Below are 25,141 nucleotides of genomic sequence, written 5' to 3' on the forward strand. Positions count from 1 at the left end.
AGTCGGGGAGGGGGAAGGAGGGGGGAGGGGGCGAGCGCCGCACCTGGCCGGCCTCGGGGAAGACATCGCCGCGCCGCCCCCCACGCTCCCTTCGCCGGTAGGATGTGACTTTTTTTTTTCCGCCCCCTGCCGAAAGGAAACGAGGAGAATCGCGAGTCGCGCGATATTTGAACGGGCTGCGGAAGGGGGGGCGCGTAGTCACACCTCTCCCCCATCACCTGAATCTCCTCCCGCTTCCCTTTCCCCGGGCCGCTCCAAAGGCGCATCCTTTCCTCCCCCCCCCCGCCCCGTGGATCCCCCGCGCGCGTGGCTGGTGAGATGAGCTTACTGGTGTGGAGGGATCCAAAAAGTAACATTTTTTTTTTTACCCTTTGCTTTAAAAGAAATGAAAACTTTTATCCAGCAAAGGAAAAGTTCAGAAAGGTGAGGAGGACTTAAATTCGAAGCTTTTATTCCGTGCGGGGGTTGTTTTGCCTTACTTATATGTGAAAGCTGCAATTTACCGTATGGGAAATTGCAAGTTGGCGCGTAATAGGAATAAGTAGTAATTAAAGGAAAAATAATAGGAAAAAATATATGTCGCGTCGGGGCAAGTAAGACAAAGGGGAAGGAGTGGATGCAGTAGTAAATCTGGCCCAATCTTTTTTGTATTTCAAACTGCATTTTGATTCTTTATTAAAAGGACCCGATGTGCCAGTTTCAATGCTTTGTAAACCAGGCTTGGAAAATAATGTGCAAATAAAGGCATGGGGTGAGGTGGAGGGAATATAATGAAGACAGCTATAGCCAAAGAAAGAAGACAACCCAATAAAAACCCCTTTTCTGTTTCCCCATTTTACCAATTATTCCTAGACTTCTTGTTTGGCCCAAAACTCTTATTAGAAAAAAAAATATGGCCCCTGCAAATCTTGGGACTCAATAGGCACTCTGTGTGTGTGTGTGTGTGTGTGTGTGTGTGTGTGTGTGTGTGTGTGTGTGTGTGTGTGAGAGAGAGAGAGAGAGAGAAATTTTACCTGACCCTTGCACTAAAATATTTAAAATATCTAAAATATTTTAAAAGCAAAAAAGGGAGAACTGTAACTTTCAGTGTATTTTGCCCCTTATTCAGTTCCACTCTCCCTCCTCATCCTAATATTTGTAGGTTGTGAATATTTTTTTAAACCCCTTAAAAGACTATGGGGAGAAACTTTCCACTCCCATGGACCTGTAATCTGGCTCAATCTTGTGGGATGGAGTTGATAAATAGGTAAATAAGTGTACGGAAGCAAAAGATGTAAGTAGAAATGTATGAAGGGGCTGAATCATGTCTTAAAAATTGGTAGTCGTGATTGCGTCATCTCTTATTGAATAAAAGTAGGAAATTATAACTTAGTTGCATTACACTTCATTGATTGGTGATTATGGAAGGAGCAGCAATGCCCTCTGAAGACAGTTGTGTAAACCTCCTGTGATCCAGCAGGAATTTTTCTTTCTATTAGATGACAAACTTGGAAGGATATAGAAAATAAAAATTGAATGAAGAATGAAGGAGAAGGGTGCCCATTTGGTGGACAACTACTTAGATTTGTTGTTTTAAAAATAAAATTCAAGCATAAATATGTTCATGTGTAGAAACAGAAATGGAACCGATCAATAAGCAATCTGATTGCCTATGATTAAAAAAAAGAGACTTTTGGGTGGATAATAGGAAAATTGCTCATGAGGAAAAATAAAAAAAAGTTCCCTTGCTTTTCCCCTTATTGTTGAAAATAATGACATATTGTTTAGAACACTAAGAATATATGAAAAATAGATGGAGTGATTGGATTTTGTCAATGCCCGGAGTTGGGCTGTGTCAAAATCAAATAAACATCTGCATTGTTATCAGATGTGAGTGGTTTCCTGTTTCCAGGGTAAATACTATCAAAGGAAAAACAATTGGAAAATAAATTTTAAATATTTTTAAAAGTCAAAATACCGGTCTATGGATTCTGGATAAGGTTTGCCATAAGTTCTATGGTATTTCAAATTTGAACCATTATGAATTTACTGTTCGTTGTTATAAAATCATTTAGAATGTTATTAGAAACTGAAAATAACTAAAATTTAAATATCTCAGAAAAAAGTCAGCAACAATTTTTTTTGTTGCTGTCGTCATTAGTACTGTGCAACTAAAACTATAATTCAAAATTTCTTTGTTGCTGGGCCAGTTGTGACATAAACTTGTTACGTAGCCTTGAGCCAGACATACAAAAGCTGCGCTTTGCCTTTATGAAATGCAGATAGTCGTAATATTTAAAATTCTTGCAAGTGTTCATTACTGTAAGTAAATTGTGTTGAGAGGTGCACACATAATTACAACGTGAGAGTGAAAGCACTGAGACAATAGGATTGGCATCAGCACCTCTCCCAGAAAACATTCAGGAACTTCATTCCTCACTCTTATACCAAAGATGGATAATTGAACTCCAGCAAGTAGAATGAAATGTTTCTAAGCAAGGTAATTTGCAGAGCCTCAGAACCATGATAGCAATTCTCTCTTCAGGGTCTGTTAGGGTCTGGTACATGCAATCCAAGTGATCCTGTGATTGCATGTACCAAACTGTACCAAAAACAACTTTTAAGATTGTTCAGTTGATAATCTAAGCATATAGAGCACAGCAATTGGTCTATCAGCTAAAAAAATGATCTAAAAAAAAAGTAATACAGCTGTGTCAAACTCACCTCATCAGGGCATCACGTGATGTATTTGGTCTTTTTTCCCCTTCGCTAAACCAGGCATGGGCGTGGCCCGCACGTGACACATCTGGCCCAGGGAGTTTGGCAGCCCTGAACTAATACCTGGCTGGGAAGCCTTCAGAAAATGCCAATTCTGTGAGCTTTAAAAAAAAAAAAAACCTCTAGAAATCAATAGCAGGCTATTTCTATATTACTAAGACTTCTGTAGTACATAAACAGTCAAGCAATTTTAAAATTGTATTGTTAATATTAATTGTGTTTGTTTTTGGATACTTTATTTAATTTCCTTTTTAACTTTTGTAATATGTGTTTTTTTTAATGTTGTTTGCCGCCCTGAGTCCTTTGGGAGAAGGGTGGCATATAAATCCAATAAACAAACAAACAAACAAACTTTGGTCTATTTTTTCTTTCCAGCCACCTAGAATACTTCTTCTTCTGCCATATCAGTCATCAGGGATCCTATTTTTATCAACAGCCACACGAAAAAGTGCTGTTGAGTTTTGTCCAAAACAGTCCCTTGTGGCGCTCCGCTTCTAGCGGGCCACTCATGACTCTTGGACCGAATGGATAAGGAACACGCCGGATGCGGTTTCCTCAGGATGAGGGCCTCAAATGTACTTCGGGGACCTCTTTTATTAAGAAAGTTACTTACAGCGTCATCAAAAAGGCGTATATAGTCACATGTTACAAGTAAACAAATAAAAAATTACAGCATGGCATAAGGTGGGGGGAGGGAGGAGAAAGGGCAGGTATGGGCATAGCCTGCTCACATAGCTCACGTTACATGCGCTTGTGTAGTAAGTCCCGACCGCTGGGTTGCAAAATTCCTGATGCGTTCCACGGCGCGATGTCTCTCCATCCCTGTGTACGTGTTCCAGGCAGCCGAAGCCGCCCTGCACGCACACCCGGTGATGAATTCCAACAATCCCTTAGATTACAAAATGTGGAAACCAGAATCATATACAGTCTTGGCATCATGCCATCTACCAGCAGAATAACTCTCCAAAAACTGAATTTAAAAAGGACCAAAGTTGATGTTGGGGGAGAAATTGCTGGAAGAAAAATCAGTTTTTAAAAATGGGCCATATGTCCTTGGGAGCAGCAAGGAAAAAGAAATGTCCCTAGTGCACCCCTATAGGAAAGGCATTTGGGCAGTTGCTTGGAAAGTTAATGACTATTCCATTCTAAGTCCTCCTCCTTTTCCTGGTTCCATGATCCAGAGTGGAGCTATTGTGAAGCTATTGGTAAGAATCCCACAAGCGATGTTCTGGCTACTTTCCTTAACTTCTCAATATTATAGTGTCCAACCCGGTTCCACCACAAAAGCGCGTAGGACAAAATCGCGCTCGACAAAAGCGCGCTGTGACGTCATCACAGCGCGACGAAAAAGTTCGAAAAATGTAAAAATAAAGCGAAAACCTTACCCTAAGCCCCCCAAACCTAACCCTAAACCTAACCCTAAACCTAACTCTTAACCTAACCCTAAACCTAACCCTAAACCTAACCGTTAAAGTAACGAAAAACCTAACACTAACCCTTAACCTAACCCTAACGCTAACGCTCTAAAGCTAACCCTAACCATTAACCTAACCCTAAACCTAACCCTTACCTTTATGTGAATCGGCTTGCTTTAATTTAATTTTTATTAATTTTTATTTGAATTTTTCGATCTTTTTCGTCGCGCTGTGATGACGTCAAAGGCGCGATTTTGTCGATCGCGCTTTTGTCGTCCGCGCTTTTGACGGGTCACGGTCCAACCCAACAGAATGTTGGAGGAAATTGGTATAAAGGAGCCAGCACTCTATCGACAGCAGAGATGGGTTGCTACTGGTTTGCACCGGTTCAATAGCAATAGCAGTTAGACTTTAGGGCTTTCAGGCCTCTCTAAGCGGTTTACAGAGTCAGCATATTGCCCCCAACAACAATCCGGGTCCTCATTTTACCCACCTCGGAAGGATGGAAGGCTGAGTCAACCCTGAGCCGGTGAGATTTGAACAGCCGAACTGCAGTCAGCTGAAGTAGCCTGCAGTGCTGCATTTAACCACTGCGCCACCTCGGTGGAAATTGGGACTGGGTCGCCGAACCGGTAGGGACAGCAGGCTGGCCCAGCCCCCGAACTGGTTCCCTGGTCACCCATGCCGTTGCCAGCATGTTTTTAGGCATTTTATAATGTTCTGCGCATGCAGGCAGCAACCCACCCCTGATTGGCAGGAATGAAAACTGAGGGAACCAGACCAAATCTGTAAATGGGGAATAGCTGGCAACAGAAAGATTGAATTCATTAGTCAGATCCCAGACACCCAATGGAAGAGGTGATTGGCTGCCACTTAGAAGTTGTTGACTGCTCTCTTCTCTGCTATGCTTTCCCTCTTATTCCTTGATGGACATGGAGCAAAATGTATCAGCCTGCCTTGTGCTTCCCAATACACATGTATACATAGGCTCCCCATGAGTAGAGTAGAACTCCAGACACAACAACACATTGCTTCATTATAGAGAAGAAATGAGAAACCTCCAGTGGCCGTTCTTGGTAAGTGGATTGGGAAAGATTCCAAAAGTTGCACTCTGCATACTTTCTTTTGCTTAAGGAATATGAGATGTCACATAAGTGAAATGTTTATACCACCTTTTTAAGTTGTGCAAGTATTATATATTATCAACTTCTAGTAGATATCCAGGTTGGCTATGTGGTGGTAATGTAACCAGCAAAGCATTATATGTAAGGGTACCTTAACTAAGAAAAAACTCTGGACCATATGTACTTTTGTATATAAACATGTGTATCTCTTGGTGCATTTCACTATCCCATTGCAGGGTCAAAGGTTTATTTCCAACTGTTTTGGAGGCAAGAAATTCAGATAACTGCAGTATATCTGTAAAAATGTTTAACAGAGTTTTAAAAAATAACTCTGGACAAAATAAAACAAAACTCCTATATTGCAAAGATATATCCTTGTTTTTCAACACAGAAAAATATTTATTTCAACTGTGTCATAACTTGTCAGGATCTAAACATATTATTTAAAAGGTTATAATTTTATAACCTGGAAAAAGTCATGTATTCTACTTATAATTTCTCACTGAATCAGTATGTGATTGAAACAGAAGTAATAAGAAGCTATCAGTCTTGTTTTAGTGGGACTGACTAAAATCCCACACTGGTTGAATTGCAGTAAAGTAAAATTTGCTGTGGACCACCAGCTGTTCTACTAGGTCAGTGGTAGCCAGATAAGTAATTCTAACTCCAGAAAGAAAATTTGTTTGAATATGTGACTGAACAAACTATTTATTTTAAATTGTGTGAAAAAGCAAGAAATCTGTTGTCTCCAAAAAACAATCTCTTAAGACCATCCCTACCCACACAGACAAACAGCACTCCTTACTAGCATTGATGATGTTATTTAGTTAGGGTAATGAAATGTTTGCAAAAGTACAAGCAAGCTCAGAGAGCACTAAGGACCTCTCGTTCTTTATTGTGGAACCCAGTTTCTGTTATCTTAACAAATTGTGTTTTGGATTAATTCCTCATCTGACACATAATACTGAATTTATACATTATTTTGTTTAACGTTCTGTTGATATGCACTCAGAAATTATATTTATAAACCTAGCCTTTTGTGATTTAATTAATAAACTCAGAGTTAGCCTTAAGTGTGATCCCATTCGCTGATTGCATGCCAAGTTCTTTCTAGAACTGAGAGTACTTTTGAAGAGTTGATTGTATTTAACTTTCAAATTCTGAAATTTTTCACAGATCCTCGACAATCTTACAGGTATATACTTAACATTGGCCACTTAAATGCTGATACGAAAAGAATGTTATTTGCAATCAAGAATTTGTTTTAAAAAAGAGGGTAGGCCAGGGAACTCAAATGATTGGTTTAAAATGACTGTAGCAGTTCACAGTCTTCCTGGAGGCTACTTAAAGACTGTTATGATCACTTAACAGGTATTAAAATTGCTCATTTTAAAAAATATTTTGTGACTCACATAACATGCCAATTTTACTGTCTTAGCATTCTTTCCCAACCAAATGTCCTTCAAATATATTAAAATACACACCTCACTGTTCCCAGCTAGTATGGCTAAGAAATAAGGCTAGCACAGATGATGGAAGTTTGTATTCCAGTATATCCAGAAGGCTGAATCAAAGTGATGTAACTCTTAATATTAAATAAAACAATAATTTGATCATTTCTTCACCAGATGATGACACCACCCTTATAGAGCTACGTAAAATCAGGAATCTGGTAGCACCTTTGCTGACTAACAAATTTTACTTAAAAGGCGTAAGTTTTGGGGATTGCAGATCAGTTAATAAAATGTATAGAATTGCTAGCCAAGCATCTCTCAACCGTGGTAACTTGAAGATGTTTGAACTTCAACTCCCAGAATTTCGCAGCCATCATGCTGAGTAATTCTTTGAACTGAAGTCAGCATCTTTTAAGTCTGCTGGATAAGACGTATGTAGGATTTAAATTTGGGTGATGTGAGGGAAAGGGGGGGATCAATGTATCAGTCTAGACATTCAGAAGCAGCTTCATTTCAGATTTATAGCATAGGCTTTATGTATGAATTTCCTATGCATGCATAAACCTTCATTATGCAAGATTTTTGACCAACAGAGAATCTGTATGCATATATCCAGCAATAGGCACGCAAGCATTTAAATGCCCCAATGGAAAGAGCAGACATAAGAGTATTGAGTAGGTTAATATTGCGGTTATGGAGTGCACAATTGCAATCGCTCTCTCTTATGTTCAGTTAATTTTGGAGGCCTCCGCAGAGGGTAGTACGTCATTTGTTCTGGAATTCAATGTCTGATAAATAGGTTGCTAAATTTAATGAGACCTAAGAGGCTTACCTGTGAACAGATTACAGTCTAGGTTAGCAGATAGGGGGTGATCTATAGAAAACCAAAGACTGTATACTTGCTCAGAAGCAACTGAGACTTATTCCTAGGAAAATGAAAATAATTAATGCATGCTGAGTGCAAGCTCTATTGAAGCATCATGACTCCTTTCTAATTAGGTATATTACACACACATACACACACCATTTGAATTAAAGCCTGGGTGTACATACTTAAGTAATGCCAAGAATGATTCAAAGGTTATTTTCACTTATGCAATCCTGCAGTGCTATAATTAAGACTAAAAACTGAATATAGAGCTCAAACACTGGATTTCTGTATCAAGCAATTTCTTTTAATAGTACACATTTTTCTAGTTACATTTCCAAAAGGTCTCTCTTCGGTGCTAATTAAGGTTCTCATTCAATACATTGATAATTGTTGAACTTTGATTCTCTTCAGTAATCTGGTCACTTAAATTTGTTTACTGATTTATATTTTATTAAATTATAGATTAGACATCCACTTGGAAAATTTAGCCCTGCTTTAAAACAGCTCTGCTTCTCCATTGAAATTAGATACTCGAATATATAGTATATACAATTTTTTCTCTTTTGAAAAGACACAATCAAGAGATCATTTCCCCACCCCTCCCCTCTATTTGAAGCTCTTATTAAGTGTACAGTACGTTAAAAAGGATTTTTACCACAAGATGAGTGTTTAAACACTTGGGGAAGTATATATTATGCAAATGTGAAATATGGAAATTCATGAAAAAATATGCACTTCCCTCACACGGTCACATGTAATTTCATCCTAAAACTTACTTTTTCCTGCTGTGACCATCAAAAATATCTTTTATCACAGTGTTTCCCAATCTTGGCAACTTGAAGATGTCTGGACTTCAAGTCCCAGAATTCCCCAGTCAGCGAATGCTTGAAGTCTGGACATCTTCAAGTTGCCAAGGTTGAGAAATACTGTTCTATCACTATTAAGCATTTTGAACTTTACATCAGTTGCCCTTCAAGTGAAATCAAAACTATCTTTTTATATTGTCATATTTAGTCAATTTTTAAAATCTATTTTAAATCCTATATGGCAGGGGTCCCCAATTCCCAGGCTGCGGACTGGCACCAGAACTGGCATGCTAGAAACCAGGCTGCGCAAACAAACGAAGGCCCCATCCACGGGATGCAAGCAGCACACAAAACAATGCCACTACTATATGGCACTCAACGTTCTTTTTGAATTGTGTAGCCTTACAAAAACAATAAATAAACAATGCATTTGGCATAATTTTACTATTTTATAGCAGCATGATTTTCAGCAGGAATAAATGGAGAGGCCAATGTGAAACTCAAGACCTTCAGTCAGGCTTTATGTTATCAAAATAGTATCAAAGCTGAGCTTAGATCAGGGGTGAAATGCTATTGGTTTGGACTGGTTCGCCTGAACCAGTAGTAAAAATGCTGCCGGTTCAGGCGAACTGGTATTTCCAACAATCAGCTGTGACGCACGATTTATATCAGCTAGAAAGCAGGATTTCCTACTTTCTAGCTAATCTAAATTATGTGGCACAGCGGATTCCCCCCTCACTGTTCGCTTACTTTTGCAGGTGCGCTCGGTGATAAGCTCCACCCACCCATGCGCATGCACGCTCACATTGCTACCAACTAGTAGCAAAGATAAGTTGATTTCACCCCTTTGATGAAATTTTCCACATTATCAATGCAGAGACCACCTCCTTTCGGAACCATAGAAAAATGGTTAGAAAATCAGAAAATGTTGGTGGACACAGGTTATTTCAACTTTGAATATAATTTATAGTTTGTTGCAATTCTTCTTTTTCATACTAGGGAACTTTGTGAGAATTATTCTTGAGAAAGAATCACTTTTGGTTTTAGACAGCTGCCTATGAGACTGACAGTTGAATTAGGCCTGTCCTGTGTGGCACATTGTGTGGCCCGCACGCCACATTGTGGCACATTGGCAGAGGGAATTGACCTTCCCCCAAAATGAGCAAGTACCATTAACTATTATAGCACAACAACCCAGTGCAAACTTCCTATATGGCCAAACAGGTTACTGCATTCTTAAATGTTTTACACCTGTCACACAGTTATTTACAGTGACACAAGTTTGAGCCATCTGTTTTAGGTAGCAGCAAGTTATCTGTAATAGTACTGTAGCACTCTCTTGGGGTACCTCAGCACATTAATGACAGGATCACTCAGGGTGCTATTTTGCACACAGCGATTGCTGTGATCACATTTTGGTTTCAGATTATATACATTTAATATTAAACTGGAATTAAATCTAGATGATAACTGTGCACCATCAGAAGTGCTGAAGAGCCAGGCCAGGATCATCCTTGGATAAGAGTCTACACTACCTTGATGGCACACAATGAATGAATCAATCAATCAATACCTGATTGTATGAATGAACAGCTTTCATGCCCCTAAAAAATTATGTTGCACGTAGCCCTAATTTCTGAGAAGTTTTTCTAGCGCCCCTGGATCATTTGATTTACATTTTTCTTCCTAGGAAATTAACTTAAGTTACCATGAGTTAGTTACTTAGCTAGTGGCAAAGTAAAAATCAGATCAGTTACTTCCTAATTGATGGCCAAGCTCATCAAGTACAGGAAAGAAAAAGTATTCAAGCTTCCAGTGCTGACAGAACTGCAGAGCTAATGAAGTCCACCATTTTTCCAAAGGCACTCAGCATGAATTGTCCGCCACATTCAGCATAATGTCAACGTTGAAATTCCAGATCCCTGCATTATGCAGTCAGGTAAAGTGCAGCAAGATATTACAGAATTCATTCACCGATTTTCAGTGCTTCCTTAATTGATACCATTCTTTGCGACTCTTCTGTTGCTATTTATTTGTTTGTATTTGTCTGTTTTGGCAGTGTTACTACTAACTTCTTTTGTGGCTCTTTTCTTGTCCCATTTAGCCTGTTGGAAAAGGAGTTTATAAAATATAATTTATGCTTAGAATATATTCTGTAGATGTACCATATTTTTGGAGTATAAGACGCACCTTTTCCCCCGCAAAAAGAGGGTGAAAATCTGACTGTGTCTTATACACTGAATACAGCATTTTTGCCCTATCGAAACTCCGTCCCCTTTGCAAAAAGGAACATGCAGAGGATTTGGGAGGCTTGCAAAGTGCTCCTGGGGGCTGGGGAGGGCACAAATGAGCAAAAAAATGGGATATTTTTGCTAGTTTTTGCCCCAGCCCCCAGGAGCACTCTAGAAGCCTCCTAAAGCTCTGCATGTCCCCCTTTTTTTGCAAAAAATGGGCCGTTTTTTCTTGTTTTTTGTCCTCCTCCCAGCCCCCAGAAGCACTCTACAAGCCTCCCAAAGCTCTTCGTGCCTTTTTTTTTTTTTTTCAAAAAAGAGTACAAAAACTTTTTTTTAATTTGCCTGTTCAAAATCATGGTGCGTCTTATACTCCGGTGAATCTTATAGTCCGAAAAATATGGGTAACTCTTAAACAGAGAAACAGGATTGGAGAACAGTTTTTAAAAAGTGACTGATTAAATAGTATTCCTAACAGCATTGGAACTTGAATTATCCCTAGGTTCTAGTCTAAATTAGGTATCATAACCTATTAATATAATTATTTCAATTCAAAATTTGCAAAAATAAAACAAACTGACAATTTTCTGAGTGGGCATGGGAGAATGAAAGCTATAAAAGATATGGAGCTTTTTAGTTTAGAAAACAATCACAGAACGTAAAGAGTTACCAGGGACCTCAAATATCATCTAGTCTAGCCCAGTGCAGCACTACTACAGGTAGTCCTCGACTTACAACCACAATTGAGCCCAAAATTTGTGTTGCTAAGAGAGACATTTGTTAAATGAATTTTGCCCCATTTTGCGACCTTTCTTGCCACAGTTGCTAAGTTATTACTGCAGTATTACCACACTGCAGTTATTACATTTAGTAATGTAACACAGTTGTTAATTGAATCTGGCTTTCTCGTTGTCTTTGGTTGTCAGAAGGTCGCTGAAGATGATCACATAACCCCAGGACACTTGCAACCATCATAACTATGAGTCAGTCGCTAAGCATCTGAATTTCGCTCATGTGATCATAGAGATGCTGCAATGCTCACAAATGTGAAAAATTGTTGTAAGTCACTTTTTTCAGTGCCGTTGTAACTTCGAATCATCACTAAGTGAATTGTTGTAAGTTGAGGACTACCTATACATCATACTTCAGAGATGACTAACTGGGCTTTTAAAATTATCTTTAAAGTCACTTCCTCACAAGCCAATTGGCTTCAAAGCAGTTGAAGTTAGATCTCAAGACATCTTATTCATGGAACTGTTACTATTAGAACATATTCCTTGATGTCTAACTGAGATCTACTTACGTATTATTATGTAAATAACCTATTATTTCTTGCTTTGTCTTCTCAAATAGCTCTGAAGAATTCCTCAGAGGGACACGATAATCCCTCAGAGAGTAGCATAGTAAGAATATAGTAGAAGGCAATTATCATGTCTTTTCACAGCCTTTTTTCTGCAGACTAAACACATTCAATGGCTTCAAGCATTCCTCCTATCATTTTCTTTCCAGCCTTCTTAACATCTTGATTGCTCTCAATAAATAACTGTACAAGATGGTAAAAGAGGAATCAATACTTATAAATGGAAATAGTTTATGGGGAGAATAAATAACATTCTCCCCACCCCGTTCTTCAATAACGTCAAAGATACACTGCATAAGAAAATGGAATGGCTCAGCATTTCATCACACTATATTCTCGATCTGCCTGAAAACTATGTGTGACAAGGCTTTGTGTTTTCTAAAGAAAACAGAAGTTTTATACAAATTAATTCTAACTGAATCTGGCTATAACCATGAGGAAAATTAACCTTTTGCCTCAGTGGTGAAATTCATTTTTTTTACTACCGGTTCTGTGGACGTGGCTTCGTGGATGTGGCTTGGTGGGCATGGCAGGGGAAGGATACTGCAAAATCTCCATTCCCACTCCACTCCAGGGGAAGGATACTGCAAAATCCTCATTCTCTCCCACTCCTGAGGAAAGGATATTGCAAAAATCTCCCTTCTCACCCCACTTTGGGGCCAGCCAGTTCTCTGTACTACTCAAAATTTCTGCTATCAGTTCTCCAGAACCTGCTGAATTTCACCCCTGCTTTGCCTCCTTCAACCTGAGAAGATCTGAACATAAAATATAATTGTGTCAATAGAGAGGATGGGGAATGCCTATCTGAATACTTTTTTCCTTATAACTGCAGAAGTACTGTAGAGCTTAATTGCATTTGAGTAAAGGCCCTTTTGCAGGATTGTTCTGCAGGACCTGAGAATTGACTCTTGGTATTACACTATCGCCTGTTTCAGGGAGCTACATCTATTTTTTCTTTGCACCATTTGATTGGCAGCTGCAATAAATGACTATAAATTTTGTAAATGACTATAGCTCTAAGACCTTCCTGTATGTATTGGTGCCAATTTTTGGTACCACTGGCAGAAATTTTTTCTTCACTCTGCCTCCCGACTCCTGGCCTCAAGCCAGCCATCAATCTCTTCTCATCCTTGACTTCCTGTTCTTAAAAGGTTTGGGATCCTGTTCCTGGATCTTGTGTTTTGCCATCTGTGCTATTCAAAACTTGTCTTCTCTACTCCCTCAATCCAGTTGCTATAGCAACATGAAACCACATCACAAAGTACCTAATGGCAAAATTGTTTTACCTTTAGAATTCACAAGGGTTTTTAAACACAGTAGTGGAATAACAGTGAGGGTGGTCAGGAAGCCTTTGAATTGGGTTTAGGTTTTTGTGCAAATTAATATTTTGCCACATAAACAGAATGTAATCCTACACTCACCTCTGAGGTTTTAAAGCTATTTTGTGGCTTCTGGGCTCCATTTCCAGTGGTGTGAGTTGACAGTTTTGTACACTGTGTAGCACAATGAGCTCTTTTTTCAGGAATAGCCATGGCACCTGAAATTGAAGATTTTGCCATGCAGGTCTGGGTTGATTTGCTGTCCTCCAAAATTCCTGAAAACACAAAATTGCAGAGTGAAAGCCAAAATATTTTGTTATTCGTTCACATGTGGTATTTTTCAGCTGAAAAGAAAATAGACAAAATTATTCTGTTTTATAAAAGGATGTTTTGTCCATGATAAAATGAACATAAGATACATTACATTACATTTACATATTCTTATACCTCTTCCCCCCCCTTCATATGTATGTAGACACCAAGCGTTTGCATAGATATTTGCCTATTGACTTTTAGCAAATGATAAGAATTGACTTAGCCATGTGAGATAGCAATAGCAATTGCACTTGGACTTATACATCACTTTACGGTGCTTTACAGCCCTCTCTAAGCGGTTTACAGAGTCAGCCCCTCAACAATTTGGGTCCTCATTTTACATACCTCGGAAGGATGGAAGGCTGAGTCAAATTCTAGGGTATTTGTAAAAACAAAACAAAAACTTGTGATCCAAAACCTGGGATGGTGAGCACTTTACACAGCAACAGAAATAAGCTTCCCCTCGTCTTTGGAACAGAAGGATAGTTTCATGGTAGAAAACCATTTCCCACAGGCATCAGACACGTTTATAGCAGTGAAGGTAGATTTTTTAAATCTCTGAGAGGAAACACTGAGGCCATTCCGTACTCCCTGAAAATAGGAGCAATTCATACAGAAGACAGTGGCCTTTTCAATATGTATATATATACACGCCATCCATGCTCCCAACACTGTTGAAGGGCTTGGAAAGAATAGAGGCAAAACAATACAGGGTCATCCTTGACTTACAACCACAACCAAAAATTTCCATTGCCAAGCAAGGCAGTTCTTAAGTGAGTTGCCCCATATTCTGACCTTTTTTTGCCACCGTTATTAAGTGAATTGCTGCAGTTGTTAAGTGAATTGTATGGCCATTAAGTGAATCTGGCTTCCCACATTGACTTTACTTTTCAGAATCCAGGTTGGTGGTTTAGAAATGGTGATCCCATGAGCCTGAAGCAGCGCAACTGTCATAAATACATGCCAGTTGCCCAGCCTAAATTCTGATCACGTGATCATGGGAATGCTGCAACAGTCATAAGTGTGAAAACTGGTCGTAAGTCACTTTTTTCAGTGCCCATAGTAACTTCAAACAGTCACCATTCAAACCAAATGAATGATGGTAAGTCAAGGACTACCTGAACTGTTATTTAAAAGAAAAGAATAGAACAATTCGTAAAAACGACAAGTTGAGACAAAAGACTTTGTCCCCGTCACGTGTGGGTTTCTATCGGTATTACTGCCGGTTTGGTGCAAATACAATTCATTGCTGTTCACTCAACGGATCCTGAATTTTCATCATTTGGTTCCTGAATTATATGCCTTCCATTTTCGTTCCACCTTAGCCCCTTTTGTTCCCCTGCCTCTAGCTCTTGATCACTACCCTGAGGTTTCTGAAGGACACCAACAATATTTTTTTATTGTAAGCTCCTTTTGTTCCCTGCTTCTTCCTTTTGGTTCCTCTCTACTCCAACCTCCTCCTCATCAGAACAGTTTTCTAGCTATTCTAACCAGAAGTAGTATTCAGCCGGTTCTCTCTGGTTCGGGTGACCCAGTAGCAGCGGCTGTGGGAGTCTCCGCCCACCTGCCCTGACGTAATGCACGAGCACAGACGCACCTGCGCTCACATTTGCGAACTGGTAGGGAAAGTAAGTGAATCCCACCGCTGATTCTAACTATAAAATGTATAAAGATGATTTCATGGCCAAATACAGTAACTCAACAATTTAGCAAGAATAAAAAAAAATAATGCTGTGGAAAGACTCAGAATTCATAACAACACACTGGCAGTCAATCAAATGTGGTGGTTAGCAAGAGCCATATCTAGACCCTACATGGTGCTCAAAGGCCAGGACAATAAGGTATAGAAACTTATGCTTTGTACCAGTGGTGGGTTTCAAGCATTTTTAGAACCTTTTATCTTGGTGTAGCCTGCTTTGTGGGAGTGGCTTGCCAGCCATGTGATTGGGTGGGAGTGGCTTGTTGGCCATGTGACTGGGTGGGAGTGGCCAACTTGTAAAATGTGGTGAAACTCACTTAACAACGCTCTTGCTTCGCAACCAAAATGTTGGCTCAGAAACTGGAATTTGAAGCACACAAGTCTTAAAGCTGTCAAGTTACAAGATCCTTGCACCCCTAGTTTTTTTTAGAAAAAAAAACCCCAGGGGTGCTCAAACTTGACGACTTTAAGACTTGTGGACTTCAACTCCCAGAATTCCTCCTCTCGCTCTTCATCTTGATGATGTGTAGACAGCCGGGGGGAGGAAGCTGGAACCAGTTCTAAACGGCACTGTAGATTTGTGGAACCTCTTCTATAGGTTAGAACTGGCAGGAACCCACCCCTGCTTTGTACATATCTAAGAATCATGATGACCACATGAAAAATGTAGAGCAATTTTGAGAGTGACTCATGCTGCGTTCTGTGATCAAAGAAATAATATTGTATAGAAATATTGATGATTGCATGAAGTGCACACAAACTATTATGTTGATTTTTTTTTGTTTCATTGCTCAATTTGAGAGACAGAGACAGACAGAGAGACAGACTGACTGTTTGTGTGATATCTGTGTATTTGTTCTTTAGATTAAAGCAATTGTGTCTGGACCACAAAATTCCAGAGGGACTGTAAAGGCATCACCCCAACTCTTTCCTGCCATCTTATGGTCATCTGGATTACACAGAAGGATTCCCATTACCTCAAGAAAGCAAATTTGCAGTCTAAGAGTGGTAATAAAAGGTCAAATGATTATGCACAAAAAAACCTTTATATACACAATTTATCTTGTGGTAATTGCATTAGTTTTTTCCTCCTTTCACTATGCTAATTATTTTTTACTTTTTCTTTCCTTTCTGTATATTAATTAAAGTCAAAAGAGAAAAATGCTAACTGTAGAGAAGAATGAAAGACCTCAGTAACCAAGATTTGGTCACTATTGTTCATTTTTATCATCTTTGTTGAGTTTGCCAATTGTTTGGGGTCGTGTTTTAATGACAAGCCTAGATAAAGAAATTTTCTACTTAATATATCAATAGGAAGTTATGACACACACCGAATACAAAACTTTATTTGCTGTGTTTCAGACTTGACTGCATACCGTATATGTTTTCACACCTCCTGCATAGACCTTCCGGAAAAATTAAACAAGTCGCTTGGATCTCAGGTTTTGTGGCAGAAAACAGGAAGAAATAATAATGACTTCCGTCACAGATGCTTTTGTTATGTACTGTTTGTCTCCAAACACAGGGAAACAAAGCTATTGCAGATGACAACCCTAAGCTCCAGGAGAGATAGGGGAACAATTTAAAAATATGGCTGTTTAAGCAACAGATAGATAATGGGAATATTGCAAGGCAATATTCTGGGTGCTGCAGGTGAAAACAGGTAGGTAGGCAGTTAGGTTGTGAAAACCACATTTGCCTTAAACTGAAATGGCTCAGCTGAATTAGAAGTGATTTTTATTGATCACTTAAAGTTGTAAATAGCCAGGGTGTACTAGGAGAAAAATCATTAATTTCTGTTATGTGACGTATTTCCGAAATTACTTACGTTCACAACAAAAAGTAAATAACTGGTGCCTGCAATCTTCTGCCATCGTGCCGCTTCAGTTATACAAAGCTTCCACAAAGAGATTGCAGAGCAAATGAAAGTTTATACTTGCAAAACATATTCATCAATTAAGGAGAGAAATGGCTACCTTTGTAGAGTTTGCCTATTGCCAATGAATCTCCAGGTACAACCTAGTTATTTGCTGTAAGTCAACAGAAGTACACTTTAGACAGGAATATAGATAAAGAATCATATGCTGCAAAGCAAATATGCTGAGGGTAAAATACTAGAAGCAAGAAAGCGCTTAGTGCAAACTAGAAACTAGCAGTACTCCAGAACAAAAATAGCAAATCAAAAGGAAAGAAGTGATTACTAGCACTGTTTGGGAGATGACGGAGCTAAAATGCATTATTACAATGGAGCGGATAAATCGGCTTGTTATCATGTGGTTTTATTGCAACAAAAAGATGCACTCTACAATCTTATGTCATTTATCTAGCCTAATTTATAGCTCTGTTCTAATAGAAACCCAACAAGACGCCTCAGGGAAAATAATCAGCATCCACCAAAGGCCATTTGTTAGTGGTACCCATTTCATTTTCCATCTGAAAATAACATAGAAAATAAAAGCCACCTGAATAATTGGCTCATTGAAAGAAAATCTCTCAAAAACCATACAGGAGCAGCCTTTGAAATGACTCCCAGGGGACAGCTGAAAGGAAAGATCCAATTTTCAATAAATAATCCCAAGGTCACAAGAAAAAAAGAGAGAAAAATCAAGATGATTAGAATCAAGGCTCTGCTTTCTTCAAGGGATTCAAAGCATATTTAGAATCCGATCATTATAAAAAATACTCTAGGTGCCATTAAAACTTAATTATAGTAGGAAGCTCTACTGGTAACAAGTACTTGGTGTGCCTTCTCTTTTCTGCTTGGGTTTAAGACAATTTTCACATCTTTCACGTGTTTTGACTTGTTTTTCTCCAGCCCTTCCTCTGCTGGCTGTTATCCTCAACTCCATCCTGGTGAAAAGCCGCACTGCTATATCTAGCTAGTTTCCTTTTTATGTGATTTCTCTCCTCTTCTTGGTGGATATGTTGCATAGTGAGAACAGGCCTAGCATTCTTCTCGTTATTTTTTTTAGAATGCATTGCGTGGTGTAGAATCCTTGGGCCCAAAAAAAAAAAGATACTGGCAGGTGGAAGTCAGAGTTTCACTACCGTGTTTCCCTGAAAATAAGACAGGGTCTTATTTTCTTTTGACCTCTGAAATAAGCACTTGGCCTTATTTTTGGTGAGGTCTTATTATTTTTGAGGTGCAGGAGGCAGCGAGCATGGTCACCTCATGGCTGCTGCTGTGTTGCAATATTTTCAGGGAGGGCTTATTTTAGCACATGTGCTCAAGAGCCCGATTGGGCTTATTATCTGGGGAGATCTTATTTTTCAGGGAAACAGGGTAGGTATTCCAACAGTTTTAAGAGCAAATGGGGTCTGAACTATCATTGGACAGCTATAAAACTGGTTGAATAATCATCCCAACAAAGATATGTCACTAGCTCTGGGTCAGATTGAAGCAAGTGTCAAATAGAGATACCATTTTAGGCCCTCTGCTGTTCACCATATTTATAAAGGATATAGATGAGGAGGTTAGAAAATATCAAATTTGCACAAGTATAGAGGACAGTATATTGACCAGAAACTAATAAGCTATATTTCAACTAAGATAAATATATACTGATCTTTGGATAGGAAAAGAAAATCAAAGATATGAGTATAGGATGGGGAGGAACCATGCTGGGTACCTAGAAAAAGCATCTGGGTATTTTAGTGGATAACAAACTGTTAGCCAACAATGACACAACAGCAAAAAAAAAAAGGGGGGGGAAATGCAATCTTAGCCTCCATCAACAGCAGTGTCAAAATCAAGAAAAACCATTAATCCTTTCCATCCTGCATCTAAAATATTGCTCAGACCTCACCTATAATATTGTGTCCACTTCTGTGCACCAAATTTTAGGAAGGATGTTGATAAACTGGAAGGTATCCAAAGAAGAACAACCTGGAAAGAAAAATTTATGAGGAACAGTTGAAGCTGTTGGATATATTTAGCTTGGAAAAGACTGGAGAGACAGGGTAGCTGTCTTCAAGAAGATAAGGCACAATTCTTCAAAGATGTTTCAGAAAAGAAAAAAAAATGGCTTAAATGACAAGGAAGGAAATTTCAACTGGGTATCAGGAAAACACTAATGCTAATATCTGTTTTCCCCAAAAATTTTCCTTGAGAAAGGGTGTACTCTTCTTTGCTGGAGATGTTTACCTATCCAACAGGGGATGACACAGCGATGAATTTCTGGTACATTCTGTTATTCACCAGTTCAAATTGCTTTGGGCGATTTTGAGCTAGAGAATAAGTTCCATGGAATATCTAAGAAAGCAAGCCAATAATATATAATTATCATCCTGTACGCTGTTAAATATGTGCATTACGGACAGCAAAGTGATAATATTTCTAGATATCTCAGCAAATTACTACCCACCAAAAAGGAAAAGCAATGTTGACCATAATCAGGAAGATTATAGTATGAATGTTTGCAGCCTATTAAATATGATTTCATCTACCCCTTTGTGCACTTTTCATTTTATCAGGCTAAGTTAAGATAACCATCAGTTCAGGTTCCCTGCGCAAAGCAAAAGCTCTTGATAAAGGCAATATATCTCTTACGAGGTTTGTTTTGTTTCTTGGGTCTAAAAAAAGTCTGCTGGAGAAATTAAAGTCAATATTACTTTTTGCAAGTGATAGCAAAAGCAGACAGGATATGTTATTGATTGTTCAGGATATTCAGACCACCCTTTATATTCTGTCCTCTGGAACAAGAAAAGGTGTTTTTCCAAGCCAGGCAGAACACTAGTTTAATCTAGAGTCTAGGCCAGGGGTGTCAAACTCAAGTACCCACCGGGTACTTAGATCTGGTCCACATGGCTGCCCTGGAAACAGCGAAGGAGCAATCCGCGATACTTCTGTCAGCGAAAACGGGCTCCTGAGCTCCGTTTTTGGCTGCCACAGCCTCCTGCAATCCCTTGCCAGAGCGCAGCCCTCCCGAGCTCCATTTTCACTGGCTGAAGGTTGCAGGAGGCTGTGGCAACCAAAAACACAGCTCAGAAGCCTGGCAAAGCGCTCGGGCCATCACAGGCGCCCCCGATAGGAATGACATCGAGCTGGCCACGCCCAACCTGGCCACGCCCCCCTGAGGTCAAATACAACCCTGACGCGGCCCTCAGCGAAATTGAGTTTGATACCCCTGGTCTAGACTGACAACCAATAATGGTAAAGAAAGAACATTATTTGATATATACAGCAACATTGTGCATCATTATGACAAGCTCGCAAAAGACACATCCATCCACAAAAAGAAAAAAAATCAAATTCTACTTTTATCTGTATTAAATTTTTAAACTCCCATTTTAGATCCATGGAAAAGGATTAATATAGAGATATTAGTTGGAAAACCAAACAACTTGAGATTATGCTTTGAAAGAACCGAATAAAAATGTTTCCTACAAAGGATCCCTTTTCTGATTAGGGCAGATTGATACATATTTCCCCCTAGCCTATCTGCAGTAGAGGGGGAAAATACAATCCTATTTCTGGTATTAAGGTCAGAAAGACCCAAACTAGTTTTACAAAGGTGGTGTCGTGGACTAAGCCAAATGAATAAAATGTTTTTCAAGCAGGTCAATAGATCATATAAAACATTCTTCCAATGTGTCAGATCTGATCACAGCTCAGCAGTAATCCTCAATGCATAAGCAAGAAACAACAACTGGGGAACAAAGAGAATGAAGCCAAAAGAAATATCTAAAGCTGTTCAGATGTGTTTATCTGTGCTTATCTGGTTCTCTTTTGTACAAATGAATTTTCACATGAACAATCAGACTGTTTTTATGGAAGCATTTGTCACAAGACAGTCAAATGTGGAAAGTCAGCCATATTATTTTGTGCCGCACAATTCAGTGGGACAGTTTTTGGCATGGGGTGAAAAATCTTAAATAAGGATTTATAATGGACTTTCAAACTTATTTCAGTTTCTTACAGGAGTCATCTAACAACTTCCAAAATTCTGGACACTTTCACAACATAAGTGGCACTTTGGAACCCAAATCAAACATCCAACTTAACATTTATCTTACAATATTATGAACACTTGGGGTCTTGGATAGTTTTTTTTAAAGTATTGTTAAGGAACACTTTTTATTTTGAACAAATTGATAGTCGTTTTTATTATCTTTGTTCTCATGGTACATATATGCTTTCTCAATCAAAACACTTTTGCCACTCTACCATATTTCATGCCCTATGAAAATATTAATATTTTCTACATTACACAGCTGTTTGATAAAATATATATTTATATTCTGAAACATGTCCTTGCATCTTTATATAAGCAGTGACAATACTTTTAAAAGTATGAAAACAGGACATCTTGAAGCTCCAGAAAATTGTTTCTTTGGTGAAGATTTAATAATATTCAGAATTATGCTTTAAAAAATCTTATGTGGGTAGTCCTCAACTTACAACCATAATTGGACCTGACAATTACATTTTTTGCAACAGTTTTTAAGTAAACCCGTTATTTGCCCTGTGACATTTTCACTGGAAGCCAGAAGTATATCTTAGTTTTGAGCAAAAACAACGTCATGTGATCATAGGATGCTGCACACAGCTATAAAAGTGTGCTGGTTGCCAGATGCCCAAAATACAGTCACATGACTGGCAGGGGGGGTGATAATTGGAATTTCAGACCCAGGTCATAGATATATTTTGGGTATTGTAACTTCAGACAGTCACTAAGTGATCTGTCATAAATTCAGGACTATCTATAGATGACATAAAAGTTTTTTAAAAAGCACTACAAGGAAAATCACAAGTATGGGCTCTTTTTGAAGGCAAGATACTCTTTGGGGCCAGGCTATCTGTTTCCCATTAGTGAAGTATAAGTGTGGGAAATTGTCCTTGCATTGAGCAAGTTTTAATAATATCTCATAGTTTATACTGGATTTCAGTTCACACCAGTAGCATCTGGTAGTTCAGCTCTGCTAATCATGAAACCATCTGACTCGGTATAGGATTTTGTCTCAGCTACAAACATTTACAGAGTAGAGGTTATTTAGGCAATCGCTGGCACTCATTTAGTTGCCATGTAAAAACAATGTTGAGACTTTAGAAAGAGAGCAGAGAAGAGCAACAAAGATGATTAGGGGACAGGAGGCTAAAACATAAAAAACGGTTGCTGAAGTTAGGTATGTCTAGTTTAATGAAAAGAAGGACAAGGGGGTGACATGATACCAGTGCTCCAATATTTGAGGGGCTGCCACAAAGAAGAGGGAGTCAAAACTATTCTCCAAAGTACCTGAAGGCAGGACAAGAAGCAGTGGATGGAAACTAATCAAGGAGAGAAGCAACCTGGAACTAAGGAGAAAATTCCTGACAGAACAATTAACCAGTGGAACAACTTGCCTCCAGAAGTTGTGAATGCTCCAACACTGGAAGTTTTAAAGAAGAGATTGAATAACCAATTGTCTGAAACGGTAATCGGGTTCCCTGGATAAGCAGGGGGTTGGGATAGAAGACCTCCAAGGTCCCTTCCCAACTCTGTTATTCCATTCTGTTCTATTCTATTCTATTCATTTGAAAGTGCCCTGGGACAATTACTATTTATATTAGTGGAGGAGATGAGATGATACTATCGTGCATACAGCTTGCATCTTAAGGGTTTCAAACAGGTGAATGATTTTATTCCCAATTCTCAAGGTCCCCTGTGACAGGGATAGACAGGCAGAAACATAAAAGCTAGATGTTCCCAAGCTATTTAACGTATCATAAGGTAAGCTGTGGCTGTGTTAATATCATTTGCAATCTAGTCAACCGTATTTTATCTTAGAATGTTTCTCAACCTGGGCAATTTTAAGATGTGTGGACTTCACCTCCCAAAACTCTCCAGTCAGCATTACCGTCTGGAAAATTTGGAGAGTTAAAAGTCCACACATCTTAAAATTGCCAAGGTTGAGAAATACTGGCCTAGAATTAAAATCCAACTGGCAAATGTGCAATGAATTTATAGCTGCATCACAAGAAGCCCTCAAAGTGCACCAAGTAAATTATGGCTAAATTAATCCCAGGCAAGCATCTGCGGCCAAGGTAGGCTGCCACCAGTTCTCCTCCCACCCCTTCTTTCTGGAACCAGAGTCCCTGCTGTCAATGAGACAGCTTGGAAAGTAGCATCCCAAAGAGGGAAACTCCGCTTCCTTGCCTAAATTGCTACCCAGGCAGCAGAATCAGGACTTTTCTTATGTAAGCAATGGGAAGGTACTAAGGCAGGGGCCTCGAAACTTGGCCGCTTTAAGACTTGTGGACTTCAACTCCCAGAATTCCCCAGCCGGGGAATTCTGGGAGTTGAAGTCCACAAGTCTTAAAGCGGCCAAGTTTGTGAGACCCCCTAAGGCCACGCCAGCGTTGATGCACAGCAAGGCGGCTATTTTAGCAGCCCGCCCGCCGCTCCTTCCGATTAGGACCCGATTCCGGCTCGGAGGCTCAGACGGAGGGACGGGGGAGGCGGCGGAGTCCGAGCATCCTCTCCGCCGGGCAGCCAGCCGCAGTGGCGGCGGAAGGGCGGCCCTCTACCCCGCGTTTTCCCGACTCACCGGGGCTCTTCAGGCCGGCCTCGGCGTCGCCGCTCTCCGGGGCGGCGGCGGGCAACGGCTGCTGCTGAGGCTCGGCGTCCGTGTTGGTCAGCCAGGTGGACTCGGTCTCCCTGGTCCAGCTCTCGTAGTAGCGCGGCTCGATGGCATCGGCGCGGCTCCCGCCGCAGCCCATCCCGGCCGCAGTAGCCTCCGCTCCCTTTCGCCTTCGGCTCCTTCCGCCGAAGATCCTCTGGCTGCCCGGCGAGCCTGGATGCGTCTGCCTTGTCCCCCTGGCGCCCTCCCTCTTCCCCCGCCCCGGCGCTCACGGGCTCCCCTCGTTTCGCCTTCCCCGCCTCTGCTCCTGCTCGCTGGCGGAGGATGGGGAATCGCCGCCTCAGCGGTGGCTGGAGGAAGCCCCTCTTGGTCGGGGGAAGGGCTCCTGTTGTTGTTGTTCTCCTCCTCCTCCTTTCTCCCTAACCTCCACTTCCTCCTCTTTTCTTCTTCTTCCTCCTTCTTTCTTCACTTTGTCCCCCTCCTCCTTTGTCTCTCTTCTCTCCCCTTCTTCTTTCTTCCTTATCTTTCTTCTTCTTTCCCTCCTCCCCTCTCCCTTTCTCCCTCTCCTCCTCCTCCTCTTCTCCTATCTTCTTCTCCTCCTCCTCCTTTCTCCCTACCCTCCTCCTCCTTTCTTCTTTCTCCTTCTTTCTTCACTTTGTCCCCCTCCTCCTTTGTCTCTCTTCTCTCCCCTTCTTCTTTCTTCCTTATCTTTCTTCTTCTTTCCCTCCTCCCCTCTCCCTTTCTCCCTCTCCTCCTCCTCCTCTTCTCCTATCTTCTTCTCCTCCTCCTCCTTTCTCCCTACCCTCCTCCTCCTTTCTTCTTTCTCCTTCTTTCTTCACTTTGTCCCACTCCTCCTTTGTCTCTCTCCTCTTTCTTCCTCATCTTTCTTCATCTTTCCCTCCTCCCCTTCTCCTTTCTCCCTCTCTTTGTCCTCCTCTTCTTCTTCTTCTATCTTCTTCTCCTCCTCCTTTCTCCCTATACTCCTCCTCTCTTCTTCCTTCTTTCTTCACTTTGTCCCCCTCCACCTTTGTCTCTTTCCTCTCCCCTTCTTCTTTCTTCCTTGTCTTTCTTCTTCTTTCCCTCCTCCCCTTCTCCTTTCTCCTTCTCCTCCTCCTCCTCCTCCTCTTCTTTCTTTTTCTCCTTCTCCCCTCCTCCTTTCTCCCTACCCTCCTCCTCCTCTCTTCTTCCTCCTTCTTTCTTCACTTTGTCCCCCACCTCCTTTGTCCCTCTC

The 25,141-nt window shown here is 40.2% G+C and overlaps 1 protein-coding gene and 1 long non-coding RNA gene across 2 annotated transcripts; one reads left to right on the top strand and one right to left on the bottom strand.

The window, feature by feature from the left end:
* Positions 1 to 280: 280 nt before the first annotated feature.
* LOC106550812 (uncharacterized) lies at positions 281 to 19,872 on the top strand. Its single transcript, XR_015695605.1, has 3 exons — positions 281 to 423; positions 16,216 to 16,369; positions 19,196 to 19,872. It is a non-coding gene; the product is annotated as an uncharacterized LOC106550812 (long non-coding RNA).
* On the bottom strand, positions 7,215 to 24,273 carry BAALC (BAALC binder of MAP3K1 and KLF4). Its single transcript, XM_087706796.1, has 3 exons — positions 23,878 to 24,273; positions 13,440 to 13,612; positions 7,215 to 10,532 (listed from the first exon to the last, which is right to left on the bottom strand). Exons 1-3 carry the CDS (start codon positions 24,047 to 24,049, stop codon positions 10,419 to 10,421), a joined length of 459 nt encoding a protein of 152 aa, XP_087562922.1. The 5' UTR covers positions 24,050 to 24,273; the 3' UTR covers positions 7,215 to 10,418.
* Between the last annotated feature and the right edge of the window lie 868 nt (positions 24,274 to 25,141).

The sequence above is a fragment of the Thamnophis sirtalis genome, unplaced genomic scaffold (genome assembly GCF_051295495.1).
Source record: "Thamnophis sirtalis isolate CommonGarterSnake01/CBP01778 unplaced genomic scaffold, rThaSir2_p1.2 scaffold_2, whole genome shotgun sequence".
NCBI lineage: Eukaryota > Metazoa > Chordata > Lepidosauria > Squamata > Natricidae > Thamnophis > Thamnophis sirtalis.